Genomic DNA, 13267 nt, shown 5'->3' with positions numbered 1-13267 from the left:
GGCACCATGAAAAGGCTGGCAGTGGGGAAACAAAGGGGGCCCCACAGGGCTCCCATGCCCCCACCGCCATCAAGATGCAATCAGTGGGGCACAACATAATCCCGCCCTGTTTGCATTCACCCCAAGTTCCAGCATGGCATGGACTTCACAGTCAATGCCGTGATGGAACTGTTTTTGCGTTTCCATTGCGGTGCCTGTTTTCAGGGCACCACTGTGGGAATGGCAAAAGCAAAGCCCACCAGACACGAGATAAACTCCTAATCTGGCGGACAGACCATGCACAGCTTTGGCAGGGCTGTGCCGCTGGTGCAAACCCGGTGCAGCACTGCCAAAGTCGTAATCAGGCCCTTAGTCTGCCAGGTGGGTATGACTTTAGACATATAGATATTTTTAGGCTTCAGGTTTGTGAGTGATATAAATTACATGTAATGCAGTGCACAGCTGACTCTTTTCATTGTTGGTTTAAGGTATCTACGGAGGTACTTCATCAATTTTATTCTGAAACGCCAGCAGCATTACATAAAAGATATTTGCATCTGGTGGTTCTCTGGACTTACTTTGCATAGAAATTGAAAAATCACCTTCCATTGTGATCCATTTCGTCATTTTTGCTAACCACTACTTTAATTAGGGTGGGTCTATAGGTTTCCAAACCCTAGCTATCTGTAGCAGCATTAACAATACACCCAAGTCTGTGGATTTGGATTCCAATTTAGTACCTTCGGGTCTGCTCTTGGGTCCCAGGATACCCCTTTTTAGGTTTTGCCTAAGCGAAAGCTGCGCACTGCGCAGCTTTTTCGCGCAGGCGAAAACCTTATGTTTACAGTAGAGTGGCTTGGGAATCCGCCCTCTGTTCCATTGGCTAGCTCCATAAATGGAGGCTAGCCATTGGAACAGAGATCTGTCCGTCATGGCCGGACCAGATTCGTGGGCGTTCCCGCGATTTCTTCCCTCTGTGCACGTCATCTCGGCGGTGGGCGGGTTGTTTATTTTTTTTTTTAGGTTTGTTTTGTTCATTCCAGGCCCGCAGCCGCCGGAAGAAGTCCAGGTGAGTTCCCATTCCCGCTCCCCCTCTCGCTGACCGTGTACCGTTCCCGCCCCCCGCTGTCTGTGCCTTTCCCGCCCCCCTCCCGCTGTCCGTGCCTTTCCTGCCCCCCTGTAGTCTTTGTTTGCCGTCGCTCAGTGAAGCCGCACTCTCCCACCGCCCTTGAGTGGCCCTGCAATTATCCCAGTATCTCTCGACCAGTGCTGACGTGAACCTAGGACGAAGCCATCCCTGCCACAGGCTTCACAAGTTGTTGAAAAATTGTGGGTCTTAAATGAGGTACAGGAAAGACATTTCTCAAATTACGGATTGCCGTTGGATGCGTGGCAGTTTTTGACGTTTTGTGTAGTATTGAGCGGATGAGTAGACTGGTCTGTCAGGGAATCACTGAGGGGGAGGTGGATTGGGGGGTTCATTCTGCTCGGAAGCACAGCCATAGCTCCTTAAACCACCCCAACGTTAGGGCCCTTGAGGTTATTGCTTGGTGTGTGTCCGCCCCCTCGAATTAAGTAACGAGGGTTTAATGACGTTTTATGGACACGCAGATTGGGCCCATCCTAAATTACCGTTTGGGTTGGCGAGCGTTCAGTACAACAAGCCCGCCCTTCCTCCTGTAGACTATAGTGTAGCAATGCGAGTACATTCCATTCATTTTTGGCAAGGGCGTGTGCTGGTTACCAACAGTTTAATGACTTGCAAGCATCACGTGTTGTGGCGAATGATTATGTTGTGAATTTTGCACGCCAGGCAAATTAATCTTCCTTTAATTGACTTTGTGGAAGTGTGTAATAATACGTGTGTGGGAGTCGGTGCGGGAACTCTGCCCTGCTTGTCTGGGATGGGCACTCCTAGCCTTAAGGGACTGAGGAAGACACGTAAGAGGTAATTAAGGCTTTCTTTAGATAGTTTGGAACATTTTCCAAGTGCGTTTCTTCAGGCAAAGGCACACATCAAACATTTTTGCAGAGAAAGTGTGACTGAAAGAGATGGGGGGGAGGGGCTGTTCTAAGCAGCTGAACATGTCTGAAGTGACCTTCCAGTTTTACTAAATTGTTTCCAAGCACTTTTCTTGCGATCATGTGGCCCTTGGACTGAGACTGACTGGGATGTCTCCCCACAGTGTCTTGCCTTCATTTTAGTTCACCCTTTGGTGTAATTACTTGCCTCTTTCTTCACTGGACGTTGATAGTACACACAGGGGGGACACCGTTTTGTCCTAGTTGGAGTGGGATAGAGTTGGCTTGCACAGGGTGAGTTCCTCCCTTTTGTGTGTTGCGTTCTGCCTCCTGCAAATGATTTGATACCTGCTTCTTCTGGACTGTTTTGATCATTTTTAGACCAACGCTATTGTTTACTGCTCCTTCTCTGCCCTGTAGCTGCAGGTATTACGTGTCCCCTGTAATCATTTGGCTCTGGTAGGCTTCTGTCTGGGACGGTTTATTTACAAAACACTGTTTCAGGTCTAAGCAAATGTCATGTTTGGGCTTGGGCCAGTGCCTAGTTGTGATTGGGCTGTTGCGAATGTCCCTGAACCAGTTGCGTCGCGACCTTCAAACGTCTACAATCTTGCAACATTTCTCTGTCACTGTTCCTGCGGGACCACAAGGTGTCCCTTTGCACACTCATAAGCTTTCATGCTGTAGTGGCCACCCGTTCCCGACCCCCACTTCCGCTTTCCGTGTGCCCGTTCCCGCCCCTGCCCCCCTCCCGCTCTCCGTGTGCCCGTTCCTGCACCACTTGTAAATGCTTGTTGTCTCCCTCGGTTATGTGGTGACATTTTCCGTTCATGCACTCTAGGGCTCATGGCATTCTTGGCGCCACTGGCCTCGTTCACAGTAATTCTTTCCACTTCTGGGACCTTGCTCGGGGAGTTTACACCATAGCCCCGGGGGCGGCTGCCGGATTCTTTCCATCTGGCGAAGCAGCACACACTGGTCGAGCCGGATGAGAGGATGACTACTCCCTGCTGAAATGTGGTGTGCGAGCGGCGGTACTCGTTCTCTCTCACGCATGATGGTAATTTTCGTTGCTCTATCGCCCCAGGCCGGCATCTCTGATGCCTATGCTCCGATCCTCTTAGCGTATTTTGTCAGCCAGGTCATCTCAGATGGATCTGAGCCAGTTCTTCTGCCCCCACAGGCTCTCTGAGCGAGGGAGAGGGGGTAAGCGTCCCTCCTCAGAAGGCTCAGACACCGGACCGGCAGTCCCCATTCCACGGGCGCTGCGGGCGTGAATCACACGCCGGTCTCGGCTCGCGTAGATTTAGTCTGGGCCTTCATGTCCCTTCTGCACCAAAATGGCAGCTGATGTTCGAGTCTTCATTCTATGTTCTCTGCTTCTGAGGTCCGTGACATAAGCAATGTTGACTTAAGTCATAAACACGTTTTTTTTTATTTTTATTTTTACGGCATGGCTGGACTGTGCCTGAAGTGTTAAATAAAATGACATGGTATTATTATCTGACAGGCTGCTCGCCCTGAATGCATGCAGATATGATTGACAGCAGTGGCTGGAGATTGAGGAAAACGGGAGTCATTGACCCAACTGGATCTCTCTGCTGCATTTGCTATTTTAGACCAGGTGTGTATCTAATTTTTGCAGGTTCATCTGGGAGGCTTTTTGATTTTAAAGTCTGGTATCCCCCACTGCTCAGCCCGTTTATTTTTTTTGCAGATTTATATAGCGCAAACTCTTCCCGAAGGTATTGGAGCACTTTGCATGAGCACCGGTTACGATACACAAGGACACAGTCATTTTTAGGTTTCGCCTCGCCGAAAGCCGCGCAGCAGACTTTCGCGCAGGGCGAAATCTTATGTCTAGAGATGTGTACTCATGCCCCGCCCCTCTGTTCCATTGGCTAGCTCCATAAATGGAGGCTAGCTATTGGAACAGAGATCTGTCCGTCATGGCCGGACCAGATTCGTGGACGTTCCCACGATTTTTACTCATCCCGCCCCTTTGCGATCGTCATGCGACGGTGGGTGGTGTTTTTTTTTTTTCTTAAAGCTTTGTTTTCGCCAGTTTTTGAAGTGTTGTTTTCAGGGGTGTGTTGCGCGATGTCCCGCTGTCCGTTCCCGCCCCCCTGCCCGCTGTCCGTGTGCCCGTTCCTGCCCCCCCTCCCGCTGTCTGTGTGCCCATACCGCCCCCCCTCCCGCTGTCCGTTCCCGCCCCCCTCCCGCTGTCCGTTTGCCTGTAGGTGCTTGTTTTCTTGGCCTCCTCTGCTAACTAGTCTATCGAGGATTGGTGTGATTGGCTGTGCGTGGGGGGGTTTGGTGTGTGTGTGTGTGTGTGTAGAATTCCAATTGCTTTCATGTTTGGCGAGACAAGGGAGGTATTCTTGCTGGTGCGCTTTCAGCCCGCGCACCTCTTTTGCTTGGCCCCCTATGCAAGCTGGGCCTGTTGAGAAATAGATGCGCCCGGGGTTTGTCTGCAGGTAATAATTAACAGTTCCCGGAGAAAAATCACAAATGGTTTTCCGTGTTCTTAGGAACAGAGCAGCTCTATGACTGACTGAGCTTTGTACGCGTTTAAAACACGTTTGAGGACGGCTAATTTCTCCAGTCTGGGAGGAGATGTGCCCTAGCGGCTAGAGCTGGGTACCCAGGTTCGAATCTTCCTCGGCTCAGCATCATATGACTGTGGGCAAATCGCCTAAGCCCGACGTGCATACACAAATAAGGCGAAAGAGTGTCACTTCAAGTTTGCGAATACCTACGTCAAAAAAGACTGCCATAAAAATCTTGTGTTAACACTTTTGCAGCTGCAAGCAGACAGAATCAATGAAAGTGCGGGTGGAAAAATCATTAAGACGCTTTACATTTTGCACGGTACAGTGATAATACATAGTTTTTTTCTATTTAAAGAGTGTGCACAGGTATTTTTTTCTCAGAAAAGCAGGAAGGTGAGCTATTTGTAGCCAGTTTCTTTCTGTTATGATATCCACCCCTCTTTCCACCTCTGCTCAGTTACAAGCGTCTTCCTCCTCACTCCCACCACTTCACATGCGCGCACTGTTCACATCCAAAACGAGATGTCACCTTTGCATGATGTGAGATGTTGCGGCGGGTTGACACATCCGCCAGGCAGTGGGTCTCAAGTGGCATGTACGATAGAATGTCAAATGTGCTATGCGCTCACTTGACGGCTTACTGAGGCAGGGTGAGGATCCCGGAAGTGGGGGTACATGACAGAAAGTCATAGGCAGGGAGGGTGCACATGCCAGAAGAGCACAGGGTTCAAAGAACGACTCCATTCTATAAACTAACAATGAAGAAATCTGTGAAGTGGAAAAATAACACTCGTGGGAATCTCCCGAGAAACACAGCCTGACAATATTTTGCGCATAATTCATTTGGTAAAGTTTAGCATAATATTCGTTTCTGGAAGGAAGAGAAAACAAGCATAGGAAAAGGTAAAATGTCTGAATTTGGCTGCCAGCCTTTCGACATTGCTAGTGCTCGTTTTCCTTGGCACTGAAGGGAACTACTTTGTGTGTGGATGTGCCTCTTGCCATCACTGACAATGATGGGTTGTCTCTTTGCAGAAAAGGCACATTTTATTTGTTTTACTGTACCAAAGCTCCCTCTGTGTGTGTGCTGCTTAACTTCGTGGTTATGACGATTACCATTGGATATATTTTTAGCACAAGTACAGAAGAAATGGGTTCATCCAAGGTAAATTTTACCTTGGCCTACGGTCAACCCCAACTTATTTGGGGGTTTGTTTAGTCTGCACGCTATTGCATGCATTATCTAACAGTTGTTTTGTGATCACTGTGGACGCGAGGATCCTTATTTGCCCTGCAAATTTGCTTCTCCAGTTTCTATTTCCATCACCTCTTTTCGACTGTACTTCAGTGAAGAAGCAGGGTGACGGCCACCACATTGTTTTGTATGGCAAACTGTTTTTATTCTGCTGTCGACCAGGGACTCTGTGGTTTTTAATGCAAACTAAACAATATAGATTTAATGGAGGTGTGGGGCAGGGGGCGGATTAAAAGGTGCAAGGCCCTCCGACTTGATTTTGGTTCAGGAGTCTCCTCATGCGCTCTGCTGGGCTGCTGTGCAGAAATTCCATATATTTAAAATTAAAGTGCAAGTAATTTCTTTGCAAAGTGGTTCCAGTTTGAATACTGGGGACTTAAATTTTTCGGACGAATTGTCTGCACTTTAAGGTAAATGCTTTGCTATTCATTGTGATTAATTCTTGGAAATGTGTGCATGGACCAGGCATGGTAATGACCTGCAAGTGGTCAGGAGCAGGTGGTGCAGTCAGGGACTGAGGGGAAAGACCAGAGCGCAGCAGGCACGTTACCTCTAGGCAGTTGCAAGGCAATGAGAGAACCTCAGGAGAAGAGTCTAAGTCAGCAGTCTTCATGCAAGTTGAAAAATTCACCCAGCAGCTGGACTGTGGTTCATTGGGGAGGGGAGGGGGAGATCCTGGATGCCCAAGAAATCTGGGGGTCTCTTGGTCAGTAGAGCTGAGGAGGTGTCGTGGGTAAGTGATGGGCAACTAATGAATTGGGAGCACCAGGAAAATGTGCCTGGTGTTTTCCTGCCCACGGGGGCACAGGGATGCAGAAGAGTGTTGCACAGAGGCTGTGGCCCGTACAGTAGGGGTTGATTATTGCAATGTGATTTTCCAGTGGTATGGTGTTCGGAATACCGGGGGTGTGGCAGTCATGCGGGTGTTGGCCATGGTTGTGGGGGAAGGTGGGTATTGTCTGAGGTGGGGGCACACTGCAATAGCCATGCACTACACCAGCAAAGTCTGCGGCACACCAATGGGGTGAGAAACAATGGCGGGAATAGCTTTGCGGAGCTGCTCATGTGACGTTGGTGCCATAGTGTAAACAGGTGCTGTGTCTAGGGAATGTCACTGCTCTATCTCCGGTATGAGGACACATAGTCTACCTGTTCTAGTTCGCTCCATATGTCTGACCCCGTTTTTTCTGTTGGTTATAGGTTTTTGGCCACTTTACCACTACTGATTAGTGCTAATAGTGCATCTGCCCTGTGTGAATTGTGACAATATTTGGTTTACCATGAATAGCATATGGGATTTGTTGTTTTTCCCCAGATTTTTCTTACCCTATTTCTGTTGGCTATAGGTTTTTTGGCCACTTACCTCAATTGATCAGTGCTAATAGGGCATATGTCCTCTGTATGAATTGCGACACTGTTTGGTTTACCAGTAGTAACACGTCTGCAGGAGCAGTCCGACGAGGAATCCCTGTGGCTCTGTGTGTGTGTGTGTGTGGCTCTGGGTGTGTGTGTGTGTGGCTCTGTATGTGTGTGTGTGTGGCTCTGGGTGTGTGTGTGTGTGTGTGTGGCTCTGGGTGTGTGTGTGTGTGGCTCTGTGTGTGTGTGTGTGGGGCTCTGGGGGTGTGTGTGTGTGTGTGGCTCTGGGTGTGTGTGTGTGGCTCTGGGTGTGTGTGTGGCTGGCTCTGGGTGTGTGTGTGTGGTAGTAATTGCTGTCTGCTGAGCTCGTCCGTAGGGTACAATAGGTCTCACATTTGCGAGAGATTAAGCTAATGGCAATGTAAATGACAATGCCATTTATTTATCTATTTTCAAAACCAACACATAAATAATAATTTTGTCATTTACAATGCCAATAGCTCAAACTTTTCCAAAGGCAAAACCATTGCATTGTAAATGCTTATTAATTACTACAACCCTGTTCTCCTGGTAATTTCGGACAAAACATCCCTGTCCTCCTTCCAGAGTGTCCTTAGTTCATTGAAGTGCTTTACATGTGTATTAGGTTGGCATCAGGGTTGCCACATCTGGTGCCTATATCCCTTACCTCTAGTGTTAGATATACCCTGTGGATCATTTTATATTGAATCAGTTTACATTTCCCATTCCTAGAGACAGTCGTTGGATGCTCCAGTATCTTTGCCTATTCCCTAGTCCTGCTTCCATCTCAATACTGTAATGTGTAATTTGTGCTGCACTGAACCATGGCGGGTAATCCATGTGTTTATAGCCTGCTTTAAGTTTGTATGACACAGTCATCACATCTGCTTCAGGGTACAGAACACACCCTTCATTTGTACTATAGTAATGTAGTTGGGTGTTTTAGCACAGTTCATAGACTTTGCTTTATTCAGTTGTTCTGTTTTGTTACTACTGGTATGTTATTCTCTCTAATAAGTATTCAAAAATATTTTAAGAATCCACCAGAGGGTGATTATTATGCAAAGCTAGTGGTTATGTACCCAGGAGTTTCTGTTGTATTGATTTTGAAGTTACTGAATGTTTGTTTTTCTTTCAGGGAGCTCACTTGGGAGATGTGTTCAGAAAAACCTTGGAAGTTTGAATCTTTGGAATGATCCCTTTCATGTGGTCAGGGAGAGTCTGAAGGCTGGAATTACAATTTGTGAGCAGTGGGTAGAAGCTTGTGGCCACCTAACTGGACAACTGTGGCATCGTTATACTCCGCATCTGTGGAAAAATGAGAAATTTTTCCCTGAATCTCTGGATAGACTTGGCAAACGTTTAACAGAGGTACTACTGACACGTTATTTCACAACTGATTAATTAGATGTTGTGTTTACATTGTTCACAATGTAAATAACAGTAACCACTACTTTACCAAAAATAAGTGAGGCCTTAGTTAATAGTTGATTGTTGAGTCTGGTCCGAAGTTGAAGGAGATCTATTCTAGTAGTAAAATTGCCTTGGAATCCAGAGGTGTAAGTTGTCACTGTGGCACTGTTACTGGATCAATTAATCATGGGTTTCTGGCTAAATCACTTAATCTCCCTGTTCCTGATATTATAAATTGATTATCTGATATCAACCTGCAAAATTATGTAATGTACAAATGCAAACCTGATCATTCAGCGTACTGTTTCATTTACAGGTTTTCCCCCTCCTACCTTAAATTTTGTTTTCTGTAAGCGGGCATCAGGTAAATCCTCCCTGCACACCCGAGTGTACTATGTACAGCCTTCTTCTTTGAAGCTGACTTGCTTTAACACTAAGTGTCTCAAGATTTGATGCTTAACTGACCAAAGAAAGAAATTGTAAGATCTTAGATTTCCAAATATTTTAGGCATTTGCAAAATACAAAGGAGTACACCTATAATTTCCAATACTTCTTATAGATTGTACTGCCAGATCTAAAGCGTAGGCATTTGAAAGTCATCCCTTTCGCTCACTTAAAATATGTGTACACTTAACACCCAATTTCCATTCATAGGGCCTGAAAGAATACCAGTGCAGGCTATTCCAGTGCGTCATTTAAATTGTATGAGGTTAAGTAGTGTATTCCTTTCATGACATACTGTGAAATCTGTTTTTAGGGCTCGCCCCTTTTCTATTTCGCAGAAATAGAAAACAGGGGTGAGCCCTTATGTCGCTGATCTGCTTCTTTCCCCAAAGGCTCTATTCAGGCAGCTGATTGGCTCTCTTCAAGCCGTATTCCCAACAGTTCACGAGAAATAGAATCACGTGACCAGCTCCTCGTGGACGAGCTTGCACGATCCTTCCCCCTGCCAGCAGCTTTTGGCACATCAAAGGCTTCGCTGCCACATCCACAATTGAAGCTACGATCAAAGGCTTCCGCTGCCCCGCCCCCCGCCGTCACTTATTCAGGGCCGAAGGCCCTGCCTCGCTTCCCGGCTCTGCTGTAACCACATGCTACTGGACACCCTTCACTTATTCAGGGCCGCAGGCCCTGCCTCGCTTAATCCGTGCACCCTTTTATTGCCTCGCTTCCCGGCTCTGCTGTAACCACATGCTACTGGACTCCCGTCACTTATTCAGGGCCGCAGGCCCTGCCTCACTTCCTGGCTCTGCTGTAACCACATGCTACTGGACGCCCGTCACTTATTCAGGGCCGCAGGCCCTGCCTTGCTTCCCGGCTCTACTCTAACCACAATGCGCACTAATGAAATGCACCTCGAGAGTCACAGTTAGTTCTTTGTCCTCCATTTGCTTCAAGCACCTAAATAAAGTATTGCTTGTTCAAAAACGGCTAATATGAACAAACGCCACTCAGCCTTGCAACGCCAATCTCACCCACGCAGCTCTACTCACCCACGCAGCGTCACACTCACACATGAAGCGCTACTCACCCATGCAGCTTCACTCTCACCCACGCAACCCCACTCAGCCACGCAACGCCACTCATTCACAAAACGCCACTCACTCACACAACCCAACTCATACAGCGCAACTCTCACCCACGCAGCACCATTCTCACCTACGCAGCGCAAATCACACCCAAACAAGTCCACTCACCCACGCAACGCCACTCACCCATGCAACGCCACTCACCCACGCAAGGCCACTCAGCCACGCAGTGCCACTCTTAACCACAAGCATGTCTGTGTACTCCCTCCAGCTGCACCCCAGCATATCCGTGTACTCTTTAACAATCACACACACATGCAAATTTGCAACCCCACTCACCCACGCAACGCCACTCACACACGCAACGCCACTCACCCACGCAACGCCACTCACCCACGCAACGCCACTCATTCACAAAACGCCACTCACCCACGCAACGCCACTCATTCACAAAACGCCACTCACTCACGCAACGCAACTCATACAGCGCAACTCTCACCCACGCAGCCCAATTCTCACCTACGCAGCGCAAATCACACCCACGCAAGCCCAGTTACCCACGCAACGCCACTCATCCATGCAAAGCCAATCTCACCAACGCAGCTCTACTCACCCACGCAGCGCCACACTCACCCATGAAGCGCTACTCACCCATGCAGCTTCACTCTCACCCACGCAACGCCACTCACCCTCACCCACGCAACGCCACTCACCCACGCAACGCCACTCAGCCACGCAATGTCACTCATTCACAAAACGTCACTCACTCACGCAATGCAACTCATACAGTGCAACTCTCACCCATGCAGCCCAATTCTCACCTACGCAGCGCAAATCACACCCACGCAAGTCTACTCACCTACGCAAGTCCACTTAGCCACACAACGCCAATCTCACCCACGCAGCTCTACTCAGCCACCCAGCGCCACACTCACCCATGAAGCGCTACTCACCCTTGCAGCTTCACTCTCACCCACGCAACGCCACTTTTTATTATTGCTCGCAATTTTGGCTCTTAAGATGTGAGAGCATGCCACCCACCCCTCCCTCTCTGCATGTGTTCTCCTCCTTTTGACAAATTAATTTGCATAGTTGTGCTTTAGTGAGCCCACAGTAGTAGAGCACACGACGTGAAGAAATGGCATAAATGTCAATGCAGTACAGCTTTACACCACCCACTTGTGGGATTTAAAAATATAATAGCAGAGTTGGCAAGCAACCTCTATTTTACAGGCCCTGCTGCAGTCGTATCATGTCACACTTCACGGCCATCTGTCTGACTCGCAGACGTTCTCCCCCCAGCATTCTCTGGCGTCACACTTTGTCTCGTTTCACACACTACCCACAGCCACAGCCACATCCCTACTCTGATGCACAAAACCTTCACAGTGTGTTCTTAATATTATCTAAAAAAAAAAAAATTTAGACCTACTCACTATGTCCTCTTAACCACTGAACATTTGTAACAAACAAACACAAAATAAATCTACAATTGTGTGGTCCATCATGTTTTGTTTTTCAAAGGGAGGCCTGGGGGAGTGTGTAGACAAAACCACCGCAGGAGGCTGGAGTGTTTACAGTTCAGCCATTAAGATTCTTATCTGTTGGCGGGCATCACCTGTGAGATGCAAACATCAGCTGCACATGTGTGGGTGGGACATCATGTTTTTAAGGGAGGGATGGGGCCGTCGGTCACAAAACCACTCCAGGATACTGGCGTGCTTTAAGTTGAGCTATAAAGATTCTTATCTCTTGCCGGACATCCCCTGTGAGTTGTAAATAGGAACTCAAGGAAAAGAAACGACAGAACTTCCACAGTCACATCAGATGTTGTAAATGTTGTTTCCCGACTTGGTCTTTGCTGTTTACGTACTTGCATCAAAATCTAAGAGGAAAGTTTCATTATTTTGGTACATTTGATGTACTGCGCGCAAAGACACTTACCACACCTTAAAACACATCCCCCCCTTCACATTCACACGGCGTGAAAATTTCCTTCCTTATTACCATTTCTTATTAGTTTTTTACGTAATTTTTCAAAAGGTCGTCTTTCCTTGACCATTATTCAACTTAAATGTTATTTTCCTTCGATTCAATGATATTTTTAAAATTATTTCTGTCCCCCCTTAACTCGGTCTCTCATTTTTTTCATCTCTCAATACAGACGACAACTCCATCACGCTCTGCTCTCCCTAACGTGACTCTCGTGCACAACTCACATACACACGTACGTGCCCTTATCACACCAGTAAGTCCCCACAGTCACCCACGCAGCGCCACTCTAACATATGCCTCGCAACTCACACCCACGCAGTGCAACTCACACCCATGCAACACCACTCACCCACGCAACGCCCAGCCAGTTAACGCAAATCACCCACACCACCGGACGACAATGCACACAAGTGTACATCAAAGTCATACAATGTACATGCTGTATTACAATGACCTGTTATCTATCGAAGGTTAACGACATTCACAGTGGTCAGCCTAAAGATAAAAAGTACAAAACAATATCACAATACGTTCAAGTACTGTACTTCAACATAAATTAAGGTATTCGAAATACTAGGGAAAGGAAGCTGCCCTGTATACTCGCAAACCGGATATGGTTTCATTGAACAGAAACCACTTCAAAAATATGAAAAGGCAGGAAAAGCGCGAACGTAGCGCTCAACCATGAGTGCAAGTTTTTGCAGCTTTCGGTGTACTGTTCAAAGATAGCTAAATAAAAAACAGTGCATTTACTGCCATCTTTAATAGGAAGCAATGTGTGCTCAAGTCCAAACAGAAGGTGTCACATTTCCACTAATTAACACTATTAGCATTGTAAATGCCAAAGTTAGAATTTTCCACAAATTAAAATTAAAAAAAAAAAAACGTTGTCATTTACAATAATAATCCCTCAAACTTTACTTATGCGAACCCTATTGCATTGCAAATGCTTGTTGATCTCTGGTACTACTCTACCTCCCTGGCTGCTGACATCCAGACCCTGCATGTTGTGTTTGCACAAACATCATCTGGCAAATTGTTGGTTTTTCTGTCAAAGAATTACTCGGTCACTGAAAAAAATCATGTACTAGTGTCCAAGAAGAGACCAGTATTAAAAATGGACAAACATTTTGATAACAAGACA

At 47.2% G+C, this 13267-nt stretch overlaps 1 protein-coding gene across 3 annotated transcripts in view; it reads left to right on the top strand.

Moving 5' to 3' along the window:
- The window catches only part of DYNC2H1 (dynein cytoplasmic 2 heavy chain 1), a 1560829-nt gene that overhangs the window by 40914 nt on the left and 1506648 nt on the right, over positions 1 to 13267 (top strand). For all 3 annotated transcript variants that reach the window (XM_086935265.1, XM_086935264.1, XM_086935263.1), the window contains exon 6: positions 8324 to 8556. In XM_086935265.1, coding sequence (XP_086791391.1) covers positions 8324 to 8556 — 233 coding nt within the window. The remainder of the gene's footprint in view (positions 1 to 8323; positions 8557 to 13267) is intronic.

This window comes from Lissotriton vulgaris, chromosome 8, assembly GCF_964263255.1.
Source record: "Lissotriton vulgaris chromosome 8, aLisVul1.2, whole genome shotgun sequence".
Classification (NCBI taxonomy): Eukaryota; Metazoa; Chordata; class Amphibia; order Caudata; family Salamandridae; genus Lissotriton; species Lissotriton vulgaris.
Note: the sequence above shows the minus strand (reverse complement) of the source record. Positions and strands in the feature narration are given on the sequence as shown.